Source organism: Corvus moneduloides, chromosome 6 (assembly GCF_009650955.1).
Source record: "Corvus moneduloides isolate bCorMon1 chromosome 6, bCorMon1.pri, whole genome shotgun sequence".
In the NCBI taxonomy this organism is placed as follows: Eukaryota; Metazoa; Chordata; class Aves; order Passeriformes; family Corvidae; genus Corvus; species Corvus moneduloides.
The window spans coordinates 53750089-53770372 of record NC_045481.1 but is presented as its reverse complement, the minus strand read 5'-3'; the positions used below and the strand labels follow the sequence as shown (position 1 = coordinate 53770372).

At 44.0% G+C, this 20284-nt stretch overlaps 1 protein-coding gene across 6 annotated transcripts in view; it reads left to right on the top strand.

The window, feature by feature from the left end:
• The window catches only part of BUB1B (BUB1 mitotic checkpoint serine/threonine kinase B), a 33019-nt gene that overhangs the window by 5011 nt on the left and 7724 nt on the right, over window positions 1–20284 (top strand). The window contains exons 2-24 of one of the 6 annotated variants that reach the window (XM_032112865.1): window positions 466–563; window positions 854–906; window positions 2154–2440; window positions 4759–4920; window positions 5260–5319; window positions 5547–5691; window positions 6448–6644; window positions 6725–6903; window positions 7019–7206; window positions 9753–9847; window positions 11655–11881; window positions 12155–12267; window positions 12776–12873; window positions 13164–13216; window positions 13676–13777; window positions 14021–14105; window positions 14483–14591; window positions 15071–15357; window positions 16253–16434; window positions 18457–18597; window positions 18755–18870; window positions 19139–19300; window positions 20004–20146. In XM_032112865.1, coding sequence (XP_031968756.1) covers window positions 536–563; window positions 854–906; window positions 2154–2440; window positions 4759–4920; window positions 5260–5319; window positions 5547–5691; window positions 6448–6644; window positions 6725–6903; window positions 7019–7206; window positions 9753–9847; window positions 11655–11881; window positions 12155–12267; window positions 12776–12873; window positions 13164–13216; window positions 13676–13777; window positions 14021–14105; window positions 14483–14591; window positions 15071–15357; window positions 16253–16434; window positions 18457–18597; window positions 18755–18870; window positions 19139–19300; window positions 20004–20146 — 3212 coding nt within the window. In that variant the 5' untranslated portion in view covers window positions 466–535. Of the gene's footprint in view, window positions 1–465; window positions 564–853; window positions 907–1365; window positions 1468–2153; window positions 2441–3186; window positions 3292–3808; window positions 4462–4758; window positions 4921–5259; window positions 5320–5546; window positions 5692–6447; window positions 6645–6724; window positions 6904–7018; window positions 7207–9752; window positions 9848–11654; window positions 11882–12154; window positions 12268–12775; window positions 12874–13163; window positions 13217–13675; window positions 13778–14020; window positions 14106–14482; window positions 14592–15070; window positions 15358–16252; window positions 16435–18456; window positions 18598–18754; window positions 18871–19138; window positions 19301–20003; window positions 20147–20284 lie in introns of those variants that run through there. The other 5 variants (XM_032112867.1, XM_032112868.1, XM_032112866.1 and 2 more) reach the window with 5 other exon arrangements.

Here is a 20284-nt window from a genome sequence, read left to right as displayed (position 1 = left end):
GGGAACAGTGTACCTCTAGAGCAATTCGGCTTGCACACAGCGTGCAGGACACGTCGGGGTTCACCAAATATTGGCGCAGTAAATATTACCGTATCCCGCAACCATAGGAGGAGGAGAGCAATCCAGCAGGCAGGAATTGTGCAGCAAGATTGATTGATTTAATTATTTTACAAACTCTTTTATAGACTTTTCCTTCATAATATAATTGCACAAAATATCACCCGCCCCCTGGGTGGATTGGCTAGAAATCCTAAACATCCATTGTCAAAACATTTTTCTACTGTACCATAAACATAGTTCTACAAGGTCACAGGTGTTCATAGTTAATAGAACTTCTGCTAATCTCTTTGTGAGAGAGAAAAGCATCCCACGGCTTAGAAAGCAGCAGGAAAATTCCTTGCTAACAGCATTTTTGTATCCACACTTCCACCACTGTAGAATCGAAGTGCGGCTTTGTTTCCACAGGCAGCAGAGATAACGGGAGCTTCGGCACCTTTGGGAATGCAAGCATTTACTTTTTCCAGTGCAACAGGATATGGGGAGAAACAGCCTCAGTCACAAAGGTAATAGAGGGGTTTTTAGCCAGCAGTGAGAAGACTTGTGAGGATATTTAGGTACGAGTAGTAACATGGATCACTAACAGCCTGTTTTTGCAGGTAGAATGGAATAAAGCCTTGGCATCAGCCTGTAACCAGGATGTGTGCTCTTTCTCCATATGCTTGATTATTTGTCTGAGGGATCTTAACTTCTTGCAAGTAGCACTTGTCATCTTGGCTTACTGTTTTTACAGGGTTTGTTCACGTTTTGTGAACGTCTGTAGAATACAAACTTGTTTCTTTTCTGTTTTTCACAGTGAATTCCAGGTCTATGAAGATACTCAACTACAGAAACCATCTTGTTCTGAGGGTAAGTAGTCAAGTTTTTTAGCGTCAAGGAGAAGGTTTGGTTAAAGGGAAGTGTTCCAGGAGTACCGAGATGGCAGCAAAGTAAAACCCAAAGCCTAGGTGGATTAGAAGAATGACAGTGTGTGTGCTAGTAGTGCCTTTTACCATATTGACCACAACATGGGGCATCTGAGATCTGAGAACTGTCACTATGTGAAAGAACTTCCAAGCAAAAGAGCATTTTCCTTTCAGCAGCTGGAAAGTTTTCTTCCATCTTTCATGTTTGCAGTCTTACTAAAATCTCAGAAGAGTTTAATGCTACCATTAAATTGATACTTCCTTAAGTCCTTTTCCCCTGGAGGTTTTGGTAGAGGAATACAGACAGAAATTGTATATCTTTGATTTTGGTAAGTTGTGTTAGGAAGGTCACATCCTGAAGAAATTTACTTCTGATCCGACCTGACTCTGTTGCTGTTGACAGAGGTTATCCAGCCTCCTGATGTGTGCCCAGATACCCACAGTGGAAATCCATTTGTAAACTCTGAGGAGGAACAGAGAAATGAGGGCAGCCTTGCAAAAAAAGGTACAAATTCTGAAGCGTAGTGTGAAACCAGCACGTTAGCTCACATAATATGGTGGTAAATGTGTGGTTCATTAATGTGACAAACCCAAGCCTTTTTTAATGGGTTTCTTTATATGCCAGCTCTGTAACTGCCTGCGAGGAGCAGTACTTTTAAGACAAGGTGTTAACCATTTTAAGTAGTGTTGGATATGCTATTTTGGAAAAACTGTGGGTATGATAGAGCCTCTTGGTTTTTCTTTACAGATGTAGGTCTGCTTCCCCCACCGGCTGCTGCTCCATCTTTCTCTATATTTGATGAATCCTCTACTTTGACAAATCAGAATATAAGGTAGAATTATTCAAGACCTAGATTTCAGAGGGAAGGAAAACGGAAGTAGCAGCTGAAATAACTGTTTCTTGCAGGGGTGTGTGGGGGTGTGCATTTTGTTTTGTTTCTATGGGTATTTTTTATTTCCTCGCTGAGAGTCCATGATGAGGAAATACTCTCCTGTTCTTCATCTTCAACCTGGAACTATTTAAGCTGCTCTATAGACCTCCTTCATTCTGGAGAGCTGTATCTATTGCATACTGGTGGTTCTGTAGTAGAAATTAGTTGATTGGAAGAAAGGGAAATGTTCAGCTTTTAAATAAAGAAAAATTTGTCTTAAAGTCTACAACCTTTTCACTGTCTCTCCTTTTTTTTTCAGGATGAGCTGAATGGAATTGAACGTTTGACTGAGGATGCCATTGTGACCGGCTCCTACAAGAACAGCACCCTTTGTGCCAACCCAGAAGACACGTGTGACTTCAACAGGGCTGCCCACCTGGCCTCAACGCCCTTTCATGGGGTGGCAGCTCAGAGAGTCCCAGCTCCTGCTTTCTCGCAGAGTGAACTGAAGGAAGACAGTCCAGAATCCGAGAGCGCACCTCTGAATCAGGAGACGCTGGTGTGTGAAGGAGCGTACACTGAAGCTCTCCGTGTAAAAAAACTGAGGTAATCAACAGTAAAGGACCTTAAACCCCTCCTCCTGCATGTCTTTCACAGTTGTGCTTTTAGTGTTGCTAAGGGAGGAGTTTTCTGAAAAGACCAGAATATAGTGGGGAGAGCCATTTCTTTAGCTCAGGGTCCACTCTGCCTTGAGCAGATTTAAGAGGTAATAGCAAGCCCACCTGGCTTTTCAGCATTACTGCTGTGGGACTTAACAACAAGGTTTTTTAACAAAATAACTTGCAGAGAAATTAATAAACGCATTCTGTCTTCATTATCAAACATGACAAGCAGAATCACTGGTTCCTTTTATACTTGTAGAGAGAAGGTAATTGATGGGGCTGAGCATCACATTAACACAGCCATACTCTTCTGGGAGCCACTTTTGGGCATGTCAAACTATGTATTTTCCAGGGATACCCAAAAAGTGAGGTTTTCTGTGACACCAAAGCACAACTACACGCCACTTGCAGGAAGTGAGCACCTCAGGAAAAATAACAGAATTTAAGGCAGAGAAATAACGTGGGGAATCAGCGGGCGCCAGCAGTTAGGAGAGGCAAAGAGCGGGAACACACGCGAGCAGGAACAGGAGGATGCCTTTCGGATGAGATTAACTGCGAGGGCATTAATTATAAAATTATTTCTATTTCCCCGCGGGCCGCCGCGGGTGAGGAGGAAACTACATTTCCCGTGATGGCCCGGGGCGACGCAGGACGGCGCCGATCACGTGGGACTGGGTGCAGCCAATGGGGAGGTGGGAGAGGTTTGAATTCTGAGGCGGTGCCGCCGTTTCGGCTTTTGCTCTGCTGGGGTCCTGTGGTGGCTCGGGCGGCTCGCGCCGCTGGGAGCTGTGTGCGGTGCGTCCCGCTGGGGGGGGGCGTTCGCGGGGCTGGGGCGGCCTGAGGTGCTTTGGAGTCCGTGAGGGGATGAGGGCTGAGGCGGTGTGGGGTGAGAGGTGCGCGGGGCTGAGGGTTGTGTGGTCCGTGAGGGACTGAGGCGGCCGCAGCGGCTTTGAAGTGTGGGAGTTGAGGGTTGTGGAGTCCGTGAGTGGCGCGTGGGTCCGTGAGGGGCGCGCGCCGGTGGGGTCGGGGAGGGCTGAGGGGCTGTGAAGTGTGTGAGGGGCTGTGGGCCGTGACGGGCGCTCGGAGGTCTGTGGGGTCCGTGAGGGGCTGAGAGGTGCTCGGGTCTGATGTTTGTGGGGTCCATAAGGGACTAAGGCGGCCTTCGGGGCTGTGAGGTGCGCGGAGCTGATGGGTGTGAAGTCCTTGAGAGGCGCTCGGGGATCCCTGTGGGGCTGAGGAGCCGTGAGGTGCGTACGGCTTGAGGGGCTGGGGGTGGGCTATGGCATTCCTGTGGGGCTGAGGGGCTGTAAATTGTGAGGTGCACGGGACTGAAGCCTTTCGGATTACTGAGGTGTGCGCGGCTGAGGGCTGTGGGGTGCGCGCGCCTGTGAGGCGCTCGGAGGTCCCGGCGGGGCTGTGGTTTGTGAGGTGTGTGGGGCTGTGGGCGTCTCTGGGTGGCTGTGAAGGGTCTGTGAGGTGCTCTGTGGGGTCTGTGAGGGGCTGAGAGCTGAGGCGGTCCTGAGGGTCTGTAAGGTGTGAGGCGCACGGGTCTGAGAGGCTGTGGGGTCCCGTGAGGGCGCGGAGGGCTGTGGGAGTCCTTGAGGGGCTGTGAGGTGTGTAAGGCGGAGGGATTGTGGGATCCGTGAGGGGCTGTAGGGGATGAGGTACTTGGCGCTCGCGGCTGTGGCTCTCTGAGACGTATTATTCTGCCTGGCACGGCTGCCCGGACAGTGCGGGGTCCCCGGTCCCGGCGTGGGGCGGTGCGTCCCGGGGAACCAACAGCCTCGCCTCCCCTCGGTGCCGGCGAGGAGTCCCCGCCGCCTCCCCGCAGGGGTCGAGGCTCGGCTGTGTCCCCCGCCTTCTGCAACGGTTCCTGCAACTGGTGAAGAGCCGTAGGGGCTCGACTGAGCCTCGCTGAGGCTCCCCCTGGCCGGAGCGCACCCGTCGCTAGCCCCTGTGAGGAAGGTGGGGGTCTCGGAGCAGGGAAAAGAGCAGTCACTGGGGAGGGAGATGGGTTAATCTTAGTGGCCTTTCCTGCTAACATCGCCTGCCTGCAGTTCTTCACTGTGAAGATTGGCTCTTTTTACATATATTTCCCGTGGAGGAGAATTAAACCTCCAAATCCTTCTAAAAGTTGGGCATCCAAGCGGCATGTTTTGGCTGCACAGAAAACTCGGGGACAAATGAGCTGAGGAAAGCCGGCTCTGTCAGGTTTCGGGTCAGTACCCAGCATTACAGGTGTCCATTTCTTGTTAAACGCAGGATTAAAGGAGAGGCGGTCATGTTCCAGGAGGGCAGCCACGAGTGGGAGCTGAGCAAGGAGAATGTGCAGCCCCTCAGGCAGGGGCGGGTGATGTCCAGCCTGCAGGAGGCGCTGGCTCAGCAGGACTCCTCCAGCCACACTGCTGTGCAGCTTAAAAAACAGTGAGTGATGTTATAGCAGCTCCTTTCCCCTTCCTCCCTCCTGCTCATTTTATCTATGTCTTCTTTAACTGTACTAATCTAATAGGCGTTAAAAAAGGCATAAAAGAAGTCTAGTAACTGATCTCTATACTATTATCACACTCTAGGATTTTAGAACTAGTCACTGCAGGTGCTGTGTAGTACAGACTTCAACTTTTTATGTTTGCAATGAAGCATTTAAACAGCAAACAGTATGGAGATTTGGCTGTGCTTTTTAATAAAATAACTCTTAGTTTGTAATGTACAAGAAATTTATAGTGATACAAATGTATTTATTGGATGAATAATTTTATCTTTTAGGGAGTTTGAAGCAGAAATACGATTTTACTCTGGAGATGATCCTCTGGATGTGTGGGAGCGGTAAGTTTCCCTTTATTTCAGAAGAAAGAGTTGAATGGTCAGACATCCTTGTAAAAGCAAGGGGAACAGATTCTAATTTAATAAGAAACTCATTAAAAGCTAAGTTCTATAATTGCTTTTTAGTGTTATATTGTGTTTCAATGTTGTGCCTATTTTTTTCTTCATCTCTTTGTATTTTACAGATGCTTATTAAGAACTGACTTACTATGAACACATTCTGTCTCTAGGTACATCAAGTGGACAGAGCAGACCTTCCCTGGGGGTGGCAAGGATGGCAACCTCGCAGCAGTTCTGGAAAGAGCAGTGAGAGCCCTCCATGGGCAGCAGCGATACTACAAAGATCCTCGCTATCTTAATCTCTGGCTCAAGTTTGTGAGTGTTTCAGGAACATCTCTTGGGGGGCTGCGTTTCCTTGGGACTTGTCACGTTGTCTGCATACAGCTAAGTTGATTTTGTGACAGGACTCAAACAGTGTTGTACAATGGGTGCAATATTTGATGTACTTTCCTGCAAACATGTTACTCTTGAATTCTGCTTCTCATTTCCAGACTGTTTTTTAGGGTTGTTCACTTTGGACAGCTACAAACTCAACAAGTTTTTGTTTTGGAAAAGCTGCCTTGAATAAATAGAGCTCAAATATTTATTTAAGGAGAAAGAGAAGCAATTTAAAGATACATCATCTAAAATGTATCTGTCCTACCAGATATTTTAGCATCTAGCTGTCTTCTATCCACATACTTTTAAACTCTAAACCAAGCTAAGCGTGTTCTGGTCCTGCCCTGTCTCTCCATTGCTGTAATTTTTGTTCTCCACATCTTTTCAAAGCAGCTTTCCCCAGCTTTAGCTTGCTGAGCTAATTTACCAGTTCCAAAACTGGCAAGGAATGTGCTATACTTCATCTGAAGCTAAAATAGCTGTTCTCCGGAATGCTAATATGGTGTAATTCAGTCACTGAATTACCTCAGATTCAAACAAGAAATGATAAAATGCCATGTACTGGCCTTACAGCTGCTCCTGTCAGATTTGTATTGAAATCAGTGGGGTCTTGCTGGGGGCATTGAAATGCAGATTTTGACTGGGAACCCTCTGCAGTACCGTGTGATTGTTGGCATACTTGGGTCGTTTCAGGGTGATTGCTGCAACGAGCCTTTGGATCTGTACAGTTACCTGCGCAGCCAGGAGATCGGCACCACGCTGGCCCTGCTCTACATCACCTGGGCGGAGGCGCTCGAGGCCAGGGGGAGCTTCAGGAAAGCAGATCTGATATTCCAGGAAGGGCTCCAGCGCAAGGCTGAGCCTTTGGAAAAACTCCAGGCTCATCACAAGTAAGGGACAAACTTAGATTTTCCCCTCGGTTCCTGGGGTAGGGAAGGTTATGCTAAGTTCTCCAGTGTTTTTTTTCTAGGCAGTTTCAGGCCCGTGTTTCTCGGCAGACACTACTGGCACTTGAGGAAAGTCCCGATGGAGACAATATGGGATTGCTGGAAATTGCAGAGCCTCAGAGAAGTTCACTGGCAGATCTCAAAGGCAGAGGGAAGAAAAAAGTGAGAGCCCCCATTAGTCGTGTGGGAGATGCAGTTAAAGGTACATTCCAGAGCTGAAACAACCTGTTATTGGAGGAGTTTCATCTCTGTAACGTGGAATTTGCAATTGAATGTGACAGTTGAAGGTTAATTGACTTAAATCTTTCTCCTTATAGCCATAAACCCAAACAGCCAGCCTCTGCCTTCTCTGCAGCTTTCCAATACTCCAAGTTTTGCGGTGTTTGATGAAAATTCTGTGTCTGGACCTGAGATTCCTACACTTACAGCACAGTCATGGCCAGCGCCTCCAGTTCCCAGGGCCAAGGAGAACGAACTCAGTGCTGGACCTTGGAACTCTGGCAGGGTAAGGAGGCTCGAAATGGACTGGGAAAAGAGAGGAAGGTGTGTGTAAGCTGATGACTTCTGATCGCTGAGGCAGAGGTCATGTCTTTCTCCCTTGCCTGTGGTTTGTGTCTATTGTAAATACAGATTTAATCATAGAATCGTGAAACTGTTTGACTTGGGAGGGACCTTATAGATCATCTGGTTTCACCTTCCACTAGACCAGGTTGCTCCAAGCCTCATCCAACCTGGCCTTGGACACTTGAAGGGATGGGGCAGCAACAGCTTCTCTGGGCAACCTGTGCCAGTGCCTGAGCACCCTCCCAGGGAAGAATTTCTTCCCAATATCTCATCCACACCCACCCTCCTTTGGCTTAAGGCCATTCCCTCTTGTCCTGTCACTGCATGCCCTTGTGAAGAGTTGCTCTCCTTCTGGAGAGTCCCTGGCCATGCATACTCCATTCAAGTTTAGCAAGCTGATATTGCTAGAATAAGGTTTAAAAACTCTGTGGAGTTTTAAAATCAAGGACTTGAAATTCTCACTAACCATAAGAATTGGCAGAGGTGGCCTGCTAAACTGTTTGGAGGGCAGAAAAGGAATGTAAGAGGGAAAGCATTAGCCAAGGAATGGGAGAGAAGCCAGGCATTAGTTAAACCTGTAAGGAAGAAGCGTAAGAGTTAAATTATATTGGAAAATACGAGCTGAAGGAAGGACTTGTTGCCTGAATTGTGAAAATAAGCCATGTACAGCATTCTGCAAGTCTTGTTTTGAAGTGCTTGTGAGGCAAACAGAAGAGCGGAGATCAAAAGAATTCAACTGCTGTATCAATGGAATATTTATCCTGACAATAGGATCACAGAAAGTAGCTTCCAATGGCTTAAACTAAACATCAAAAGAAGCAGCTGAGCTACAGGTGCTTAGGCTGTTCTGGAGAAGTGATGCAAGGCATTGTCTGAAGGGAATCAATCCTGTGAGATCAGGTTTGTTTCATAGGTGCTCAGATAACCCCCAGTGCTCCCATGCTCTTTGTAGCTCAGAAAAGAACACTAGAAAGTCATGAGATTGGTGCCTGGAAATAGAACACAAACTTCTCCAGACCATGTTGGAATGATAATATAAAAGCAAACCTTCCCTTGAAAGCCTTCAGGTACCCAATATGGCGAAAAATAGCGCCCCAAATTAGATCCTTACAATTGATAAGATTGGGCAATTAGAGTATCTGGCCAATATTGTCCAACTAGAGGAGTGGTTGGTTAGGTAATGTCCCACCCTGGGTTCTGCCCTCCTACCCTACCTTTTTTATGCCTGTGGTTACGTGGTGCCAAATAAAATGTCCTTGGAGAAGTAACAGGCAAGACATAACAAAATTTTAGGAATGTGTCAATAAGCCCCTGTTCACTGTGGGAAGAAAGGTGGCAAAGTACTAGAAGTTACACCGAGGCACTTAACAGTCTACAAAGCTGCAAATACATGAAGATTACATAAAAGCTGAAAACTTCAGGCATCAAGAGGACAAAAATATTTTCATCTTCTCAATATGGACACTGTTGTAAGTGAAGCTTAGTAACAAAACCTCAAATGAGGGAAGGATGCAACCAGGCTAAAATGGAGGGAAACTCCAGGAATATTCTTTTCAGATAGAAAGCAATTTGGTTAAATGAATGGACAAGTTTAGTAAATCACAGGTTTAATTTAGCTGAGAAGAATGAGGAAGAATTATTAATATAAAACTTCTCAGTCTCTTTGTGCTACTTGACACATTCATTCTGATCTCTGAGTGCTTCCATATTTCTTTTAATGTCTGCCCTTAGAGTTCTCTCTGCTCCCGCCTTAATGAAATTTCTTAGATTTAATGAAATAAAATATCCCGTTTCTGGCAGAAGAGTTGAGGATGTTTAATTCCCCTCCACTGAAGGGCAGTGCAAGAATAACCTTTGGTGAATGCTCTGAGATCTTAAAACCTGCCCAGGGAAGAAGGGGTTTCTCTTATTGCTAGTGTCAAGATGGCTCAGTAAGCAGTTTGGGAAATGATGGAAAAGAGGAGTGAGTTTGTGAAGTATTCCCACCACATAACTTTTTTTTTGTGCTGAAGAGTGCCAGAGAATTCAACTAGGCCAATGAGAGTAACGTGTTGTCAGACTAAATTCCACCTCCTCTCCTTAACTACTGGACCTCAGAAGCTGTTAAGGGATTTTTGTGGTGCTGAAATGGCCTGTGATGGGAAAATTGGAAAAAAAACCCCACCCCAAGTCTGGAGGCTGTTGGTGGACAGGAGAATGAATATTATCAACGAACTGGGACAATCTTGGCTGTAAAATGAGGACGGTGGCATTTATATGTCTAATTTAAATAGGATATTGGGATAACAGGATAGTATGTATATATATCCCTGGATATGGATGTAACATTCCCTCAGGCTAACAGAAACTGGGGCTGATGAGGGCACACAGGAGGAGCATGCCTTGCCTTTTAGGTGCCAGTGTTGAGCTGGTGGGCTGTGACTGTGTGAGAAGGGAATTGATCTTGGAAAAGTCTCCGTCAAGTTTAATTTGCCTTTCCTTCCGCAGCGTCCTCGCAGAACTGTGAATTCTGGCATGGAAGTGCCCCACCCAGTGCCCAGTTTCACCCCCTATGTGGATGAGTCAGTTCAGCCACAAATGATGTGAGTCTAAGAGTTGGAGATGGGGGATTGCATTTGGAATTCTCAAAGCCACTTCCTAAAATTCGGAGTTGTTTTGCCAAGTCCTTCAGCCTCTTGAGCTACAAGAATTTAAAAATCTGCCAGCCTGGGAGCAATTAGTGCCGCAGCTTGATGACAGAGGCTTCAGCAGAGGTTGCATAAGGACATGGGACGTGTTCAGAGCTGCTGATGATGTGGGAGCCTAGATCATATTTAAATATGCTAATTAGTGTAATCACTTCACTCAGTGTGTTTACACAAAACCACAAGCTACCTGTCTTAGGGTGCTGTTTGCTGTGAAGCAGCCCCAAATTGAGGCAGACTTGTGGCTGGTTCTTTTCTATCTTGGGAGCTCTGTGCTCAGCATATCTGGAGTTTTCTTCTGAAATAAGCTATCAGAGTTGCCATGCCAACAGTGTTGCTTAGGTTGTGGAGGAGTGAGTGTGCTGCTTGTACAGTGCTCCCTGAAATGCTGATAAATCCCAGGAGATGGGGTGGTTTTGTTGGAGCAGAGGAAAACGCTTTCTTTTGCAAGGTTGCTCTACCTTTCTGTGGCTAATGACAGCCAGGGAATAGACAGGCTCTTTCTGAGAGAGAAGTGGAAAAGCCTGTTGGATATTACAGACAGTTCCCACAGCTCTGAATTGCATGGAATCAAGGAATGCTGAGAGGTGGTGAGCAGCATGGATTGCGTGTGGACTGCAGAATGGCTCTGACCAAGGCTCTGCCATGGTTTAGTTGAAGAATAGGTAAAAAACTGCATTCCTGTCTAAGACTGTTTCTTTCTCCTGAAAGTCAGTGATGCCACACGGTTAAACCTCTTGGCATGCCGGTCTCTCGGATGAGGATTTGTTACTTACCGAAGGCAGCAGCTTTTCATACCAGGGAGAGGGAAGGAGTGGGTAGAGCTGAACACCGTGCTGAGTTAGCTCTAAGCGACTTAGGCAGAGACTTGGTAGGTAGGTTTAGATTATGTCGTTGAAATCTTAAAAGTAGATTTTTTTTTTTCTGCCTTTGAATCCGTTTCCTCATGCTCCCATGGTCACCTGCCAAATAGTCTGGAAGTGTTGTGCTGAAACTTTGTAAATGTGATGCAAATCCTGCCATCAGTTGTTGTCCAGAGTTCTGGGCAGAAGGACCCTCTTGTGATCTTAGTTATGAATCCCCACACTCCCCAAAAAAAGCTTTAGAACTCAAACATTAAGAGCACCTGTTTGCCCCATGATCACTCCCAGATGTGAGTTAATCCTGCTGAAGTCGGCTGGATTGCTGGTGTTGGTAAAGGTGTACCAGTGTTGCTTCCTCTCTCCTGAAATTAGCATGGAGGTTTCATCTGGCCCAAGAGCTTCCCTTTTTAAGTGCCTTTTGTCCTGTGTCCCTTTGCTCCCAGAGAACTCCTACAAGCCAGAGTTTAGGGACTTGTCACGCCTGTGGTCACACAGCTCGATGGAACTAAATTGAACAGGTCCTGCTTCAGGATGCACGGCAGTTCAGACATCATAAGAATTTTATTTGCTTTTGACTCGACCTTGTTAACAAACAGTTCAGGTTGGATTTGTATTTTGTTGTTTGTTTTGTTTTATTTATTTATCAGACAATTCTGAGTAGTATGCTGGCTTTTGCTGTTACTCATTCCAATTTTCTTGTGTAGTTTTCTAAGCACAGAACAGAATGTCTTTGCACTACTCCAAAACCAGACCCTGGAATTAGCCCAGTTGTCTCCAGTGCCTGCTTTTCTGTGCTACAATGAAGTACACAAAGCCCAAGTAATAAAATCATGTTTTTTCAGGACTCCCTGCAAAATTGAGCCCAGCATAAACCGTGTGTTAAGTACTCGCAAACCTGAGGAGCAGGAGGACCCACTGCAGCGAGTGCAGCATCACCAGCAGGACGCTCAGGAAAAGAAAGAGATGGTGATGTACTGCAAAGAGAAAGTTTATGCTGGAGTTGACGAATTCTCTTTTGAAGAGATCCGAGCTGAAATCTACAGGAAGAAAGCGAGAAAGAAAGAGGAAGGTATGTTTCAAAGTGGGCTGAAGCAAGTAAGGCTTTCCAGATGGAGTCATAAAAGTGTATTTGCTTCTGTCTGTATTGCAGCTGCTTTTCTTTTTCTACTGGGATAATTGGTTAACTGCTCTGAGGTACAGAGCCAGTAACATTCAACAGCTTTATATGGAAGCTGTGGGACAGGGAAAGAGCACCAGAAGTTTTGGTCCCTTGGCAATTCAGGCTGTACCCACCGACTGTATATGAAATACGCATTGGGCCTTACAGGTGTTTTTTCCTTAGATGAAATACAAGCCATAGAACGGAAGAAGGAAGAAATACAAAGGAAAATTGAGGAGCTGGAAAAGAAATTAAAGAGGAAAGAAGGTGACAAGCAGCAACAATCGCATGAACCGGTATTGTTCTGATTTAACTGTTCTTTTCCAAGTAGCTGCAATTTTAAATAAAAGCCAAAAGGAAGCATATCTGATATTCTTCTAACACATTTTAAACTTCTTGTGACCGGATTCTTCACCAATAAAGTATATTCTCTCTTTCTCTCCTTTGCTTCCCCGTTTCCAAAACAATGCCTTCATAGTAAATACTTTAAATAATGAAACAGTCATGACTTTGTTGTAAGCTATGTAACTGCTTACATGTCCTTCACAGGAGACTTTAGTTACTTTGCAACTGTTAAAGTTTATATATGGTTGCAAAGAGTAAATGATGCATTTAACTGCAGTATGCAATGAAAGTGGACTTTCTTCATGCAAGTAAGCTAAGTATAAGTAAAAATGGCTAAAGACAACTGTTATCTATCAGGGTTTTAATGACTACGTGGGATTATCACCATATTTTTGGAACCTTTTTGCCTGGTTTGCACTTCCACCACTGTAGAATCGAAGTGCGGCTTTGTTTCCACAGGCAGCAGAGATAACGGGAGCTTCGGCACCTTTGGGAATGCAAGCATTTACTTTTTCCAGTGCAACAGGATATGGGGAGAAACAGCCTCAGTCACAAAGGTAATAGAGGGGTTTTTAGCCAGCAGTGAGAAGACTTGTGAGGATATTTAGGTACGAGTAGTAACATGGATCACTAACAGCCTGTTTTTGCAGGTAGAATGGAATAAAGCCTTGGCATCAGCCTGTAACCAGGATGTGTGCTCTTTCTCCATATGCTTGATTATTTGTCTGAGGGATCTTAACTTCTTGCAAGTAGCACTTGTCATCTTGGCTTACTGTTTTTACAGGGTTTGTTCACGTTTTGTGAACGTCTGTAGAATACAAACTTGTTTCTTTTCTGTTTTTCACAGTGAATTCCAGGTCTATGAAGATACTCAACTACAGAAACCATCTTGTTCTGAGGGTAAGTAGTCAAGTTTTTTAGCGTCAAGGAGAAGGTTTGGTTAAAGGGAAGTGTTCCAGGAGTACCGAGATGGCAGCAAAGTAAAACCCAAAGCCTAGGTGGATTAGAAGAATGACAGTGTGTGTGCTAGTAGTGCCTTTTACCATATTGACCACAACATGGGGCATCTGAGATCTGAGAACTGTCACTATGTGAAAGAACTTCCAAGCAAAAGAGCATTTTCCTTTCAGCAGCTGGAAAGTTTTCTTCCATCTTTCATGTTTGCAGTCTTACTAAAATCTCAGAAGAGTTTAATGCTACCATTAGATTGATACTTCCTTAAGTCCTTTTCCCCTGGAGGTTTTGGTAGAGGAATACAGACAGAAATTGTATATCTTTGATTTTGGTAAGTTGTGTTAGGAAGGTCACATCCTGAAGAAATTTACTTCTGATCCGACCTGACTCTGTTGCTGTTGACAGAGGTTATCCAGCCTCCTGATGTGTGCCCAGATACCCACAGTGGAAATCCATTTGTAAACTCTGAGGAGGAACAGAGAAATGAGGGCAGCCTTGCAAAAAAAGGTACAAATTCTGAAGCGTAGTGTGAAACCAGCACGTTAGCTCACATAATATGGTGGTAAATGTGTGGTTCATTAATGTGACAAACCCAAGCCTTTTTTAATGGGTTTCTTTATATGCCAGCTCTGTAACTGCCTGCGAGGAGCAGTACTTTTAAGACAAGGTGTTAACCATTTTAAGTAGTGTTGGATATGCTATTTTGGAAAAACTGTGGGTATGATAGAGCCTCTTGGTTTTTCTTTACAGATGTAGGTCTGCTTCCCCCACCGGCTGCTGCTCCATCTTTCTCTATATTTGATGAATCCTCTACTTTGACAAATCAGAATATAAGGTAGAATTATTCAAGACCTAGATTTCAGAGGGAAGGAAAACGGAAGTATCAAAGCACTTTGTGTAGCAGCTGAAATAACTGTTTCTTGCAGGGGTGTGTGGGGGTGTGCATTTTGTTTTGTTTCTATGGGTATTTTTTATTTCCTCGCTGAGAGTCCATGATGAGGAAATACTCTCCTGTTCTTCATCTTCAACCTGGAACTATTTAAGCTGCTCTATAGACCTCCTTCATTCTGGAGAGCTGTATCTATTGCATACTGGTAGTTCTGTAGTAGAAATTAGTTGATTGAAATTATCAATAGACTTCAATTCTTGAGAGGAATGTGTTGGAGATCGGAAGCTGCTCTAATACATTTGTAATTGACCGTAACTTCTTAGTTGTTCAGCAGATCGTAGCCAGAAAAGTGCCCGTCAACCTCTCGCTGTTCGTAAGCCTATGGATTCTCTGACTGCCAAGGAAAACACAGCAGCAGCAGCAGCAGCCTGTGTAAGGAAACAATTCACCCCACAGCAGACTTCCTGCCCAGGAGACACCAACACAGCCTGTGCTGCTGTCAGACCGAGCTAGGCTGGACTGGCATCACGTGTAAAAAGCAAGGATTCTAAACTGCTGTCTGGCATGGCAATAACTGAACGGGGTGATGATGAGATTATGCTGGAACTATAATGCTGTGGCTGCCTCGTCCCTGGAGGTGTTCCAGGCCAGGTTGGATGGGGCTTGGAGCAACCTGGAGCTAGTGGAAGGTGTCCCTGCCCATGGCCAGGGGGTGGAACTCGATAGTCTTTAAGGTCCCTTCCAACCCAGATCACTCTGGGATTGTATAATAAGTAGAATTCATGAAGACTGAGTGTCCTGTTCGTGTTGGAAGGTGGTGGAGTGGAAGAAAGGGAAATGTTCAGCTTTTAAATAAAGAAAAATTTGTCTTAAAGTCTACAACCTTTCACTGTCTCTCCTTTTTTTTTCAGGATGAGCTGAATGGAATTGAACGTTTGACTGAGGATGCCATTGTGACCGGCTCCTACAAGAACAGCACCCTTTGTGCCAACCCAGAAGACACGTGTGACTTCAACAGGGCTGCCCACCTGGCCTCAACGCCCTTTCATGGGGTGGCAGCTCAGAGAGTCCCAGCTCCTGCTTTCTCGCAGAGTGAACTGAAGGAAGACAGTCCAGAATCCGAGAGCGCACCTCTGAATCAGGAGACGCTGGTGTGTGAAGGAGCGTACACTGAAGCTCTCCGTGTAAAAAAACTGAGGTAATCAACAGTAAAGGACCTTAAACCCCTCCTCCTGCATGTCTTTCACAGTTGTGCTTTTAGTGTTGCTAAGGGAGGAGTTTTCTGAAAAGACCAGAATATAGTGGGGAGAGCCATTTCTTTAGCTCAGGGTCCACTCTGCCTTGAGCAGATTTAAGAGGTAATAGCAAGCCCACCTGGCTTTTCAGCATTACTGCTGTGGGACTTAACAACAAGGTTTTTTAACAAAATAACTTGCAGAGAAATTAATAAACGCATTCTGTCTTCATTATCAAACATGACAAGCAGAATCACTGGTTCCTTTTATACTCATAGGCTTCTGCACTCATTTTGACTATATAAAATGCATTTAGTGTTTGTGGCTTAGTTCTTCTACAGAGTTAAGAAGTTGGAGAGAACAAAAAACTAGCAAACAACATTTTATGTTGTGAAGAAAAAACATCTATTGTATGGGAGTTTCTTAATCTAGAGCTGAGTTGGATTTTCTGGCTGTTAGTGTGTAAACGTGTATACCCTGCTGAAGGTGTTTTTTACTTGGGAGGTTCCTTGAAAACTGTGCTGATTATAATTAGGAGGAGTTATTTTCCACCAAACCCTTCACTGCTTTGAAAGCACTGAAATTTTATAGCAAAGGGAGTGATAAATATTCAGTATGTCTTCTGTTGTAGCGGTCAGATTTGGTGGAAGAGAAGATTAAAAAAATCATCTGCAGACTAAGTTTCTGAGTATAATCAATCATCAAAACTGAAATGAAGCTTTGACATGACTACTGGCTTTCTGCTAGGGATGTTAATTAAATCTGGGTGTGAGCAGTATCCTGTCCTCGTGCCCGGGTTGACATTATCTACAACTTGTATCTTTGGGAAGTCTGAGTAGTTGATGGCTTTATTTACAGCCCGATCATGGAAGCAAGCCTGGAAGATACTCGCTCATCAGGTTCTTCAGTCTCAGGAGGTTCTCTGTCCTCTGTTACACAAATGTCTGCTATTAAATATCTGCAGATCACTGAGAAACTGGATCTGGCTCAGAGCTTGCCTGCTGAAGTGGTTACTGAGTCTGGAGGTGGAAATGCTACTGGTTAGTACTACCTTGAATTTCATTCACAACTAATAACTCGCAGCTGTGACAAAAAGTGGGGTTTCTTCTGTCCTTCCTGTATCCCACTGTGCTTTGTGTGTTTCCCATTGCTATGAGTTGTGACTGAACTTGTCTCCCTTGTCTGAAGCAGCAGCAAGGTGCAGTACAGAATGCTTGTCAGTATCCAAAGCATGTCAATATTAAGGTGACAGAGAAGTTACTTAAGGTACTAAAGTAGGCAGTCTGTAGGAGCAATAAGATCAAATTCCAAAATTAAAAATTTGAACTGAATGGCAGTAATAACTTCTAAGATGGCTTTATTTTGGTTTGTCTTCGTTTTTTCTCTGTAATCATACTGTGTGTCTCCTGATGTGCTGATAAGCTACTACTTTGAAAAAGATGAATGTGAATTTGGAGTCTAGTGCAAGTTGCATAATTTTGGTTTAAATCTGCACTTTTAACTATGCTGTAAGCTGTTGTGCTGCTTCACAGTATCATCCTTATTCCTATTGAGGGAAAACAGTACTGGTACTTAAATAGTCAATTTCTTTGGTTTTTTTTCTTCTAGTTAAAGGCCCTTATTTCTGTCTGTTCTAAATATTTAGATTACAGTTAGAACAGAAATGGTCACAAAAAGCCATCAAAATCTGGCCTGTGGAATTAGATTTGTGTTGAATGATGGTTTTCAAGTTGTTTAACCTGCTTTAACTCCTTTGATTTTGGTTTATGGTGCTTAGAATTGCGTATTTGAAAATTCGCAGTGTATCTGCTCTGGAGAATTATGTTCTCATGTGCTTGCAGACTACTTTATGGTGAAGCATGCTTGGGACCTGGAATGAAAATGCAATTAGAAGTGATGTCACTGAAATAGCTGGAATATTTTGGATGCATCTTTGACTTGTTTTTCTCATATGTACTAATCTTTAGAGCAAGATGAAAAATCACTTCAGAAAAAAAAAAGAAAGCGTTTGTTCAGATGTTTTAATGGTCCTTTCTTAAACTTTGGATCTTTCCTGTTGCTTTGTTTCTTGATTTATCTCCCTTGAACTGCAGCTCTCACTCTGGATGTAGTAATTCTTAATACTGTGTAAAGAATAAAAATTACTTCAGATGTCTGTTAGTTTATTCCTGAAAAAAATGCCAGTAAATTTCCTAGGTTTGTGATGGCAAAAGCTTGGAACACGTTGTAGCCTCCAGCCTACTCTGTTTCCTGGATCTGCTTTCACAGAATTGGTTCCTGAGCAGTACTTACTGCACTGCTTTTCAAACAAGTATGGGTATAACTGTAGATACTCTGGTTCTTACCTGTGTACTGTAAATGTTCTCTCTCATTACAGCATGGCATTTGGGAGAAGGCAGTAGAGACCATCTAGTTCTTGTGTTTTATCTCAAATGATCAGGCAGAGTAAACACTTGAGGCTACATCGCTTTTTTACAGATCACCTTGTCTGTTGAATGACCTTATGTTCTGTTATGAAGGAAATTAAGTCCAGTCCTACAGGGAATTATCTTAGGTGTCTTCCAGGAGATAAAAAGCCATTAAGTTCTTAACATTGCAGTGACCAGCAGAGTTGGAGTCCAACTTTGTTTTCCTTTTCTTACATAAAACCTCTGCTGTAATCAAAGGACTAAATTTCCCTAAACCCCATAATGTAAAAACCCCAAACTGATCACTTGCTCTGGGCATGGATTTAAAAAAAGGAGTGTTGGTTTGCAGCATGAGTTTGAATTCTGCTGTGGCTGAAATAATTCAGAGCTTTGTCTCTTGTGAAAGATGCATTTTGCATGATGCTACAGTAGAACCCTTGAGACCTGATAATGGTATGTAAGGCAGTTATAAAGACAAGGGTCACATTGACTTCCCAGAACTATTGGAAAGAGATGAATTGATTTGCTAAGAGGTAGTAAATCAGAATGTGGATTGAAAGCTTCCAGTATCCAGGTTACTTTTACTGACAGATATAACCAAGTTGCAGAAAGTTAACGTAATTTCAGCTCATCTCTTCATGTTTTTTTTCTTAGCGGATGATGTGGCTCAGTTCCTGTGGACCCCTGAACAGCGTGAAAAGCTTTTAGATTCTGTGCTAGCATCTGCTTCTCCAGATTTTCACTTGGAGACTGGAGCTCTGCCTCACATGGAGGTCAAGAAAGATGTTGAGCTGGGTAGGTGTGCCAGACACTCTGCAGTGCAGAGTTTGTGTTCTGATGGGTTTGATTTATGGTTCATACTCACCCTCTTAGTTTTTTGTGGTGCAGGTGGGGAATGACTTGGGAATAGCTATTTACTGTGACAGATCATGAATGTAAACTTTCATCGCAGGAAATGAGACTTACTGCATCAAAATGGAATACTGGAACAATAAAGAACACAAGATGTTTTTTGCCATTCCAGCTCGATGCGTTTTCCAGTGGTATGCAAAGGGATGTGCAATAAAGGTAACATGCATGATGGTTATTGTACAAGAAGTGTGAAATGGTAAAATCTCATCCATTAATATAAACCCCTAATTTCTGAATTCCATGCATGAAGTTTGCTACTTCAAGTCCTCTTCCGAATTGTGGATCTAGATTAAAGTTTCTGACTGCAAAAAATGTCTTCCCTGGTCAAGTGGGAGTAGAAAAAAAGAGGATGAGAAGAATATGAAGATGAGCAATTTTCACTTTATTCCAAAAATAAATGTTCTTCTTATGTACCTTCTTGTAGGTGTATTCTCAGCCTGTGCCTTGGGATTTTTATATCACCCTTGAGTTACAGAAGCGTTTGAATTCTGACTTTGACCAGAGCTTCAGTGAGAATTGCAGCTGTTACCTGTACCAGGATGGCTGTGCCATTGTGCACAGAGATACAAATTGCTTCACGCTCAGGGTCAGTACAGACAAACCAAGGACAATTCTTAGCAAACTCCTGCTTGGGTGCCAGTAGTGAGTTTGGGGTGGTGCTATGCTCACTGCTGAAGAGCTGCTCCTGTTTAAGCCTGCAATATAGATGCTCTGGTCTTTATCTGTGTACAAATCACGGCTGTCTGTTAATGCCTCAGTTGGGTCTGGTTTCTCATTCATAGATCATGTGCTTCTCAGAGACAATCTTGAACCAATTTTTCACATTTTCTGTCTTTGTGAGTCATAAAGGACTGGAGCCAAGAACCACATGTTATTCCACAGCAAGATTGGCATCTAAAGCTGTTGTTTAACTTGACCTCTTTCAATACATTCCAGTCAGCTATAGCAAGGTCATAGCATTTAATGTCTTGCTGAATGATTAACACTTTTAGTCTTGGAAGTGCATTTTGAATTGTTGCATGCAATACCACTGAAATTCAATAGTGATTTCAGTCCTCAGTTCAATTTCCCCCTCCTGATCTTTTGTCCAATTTTGAATAATGTTTCCTAACAGTTTACTGTTCTTGTAATTCTGTCTGGGCTGATCATGGGCAAAATCTGATTACACTAAATTTAGGGTGGGGCCGTTACCTCTGTACAGATGAATTATGAAACAAAAGGTCAGCTATAAATATTTCACCTAATCTAAAGTAGAAGGGTACAGAGATAGATGTTTATTCTCTTTTCAGGATATTCTCCGTGACCGTAAGTTCATCACAAAGGAAATCCTCTTCTTGGTTGTTCATGATCTTCTGCATGTGGTAGAGAAGCTGCACAAAGCAGAGATTGTCCATGGAGATCTGAGGCCAGAGGTGTTGTTTCTGGGAGACAGGTTTGTCTCTTCCTGTGAATATGGGAGGTACAGAACAGTCATTTCAGCTACAGCTCCCATGCTGCTGTAACTTCTACCCTTGAGCTGGGGTACTGAAATACTGAGGCCTGAAAAACAGGCCCTGAGCCAAAGTTGACC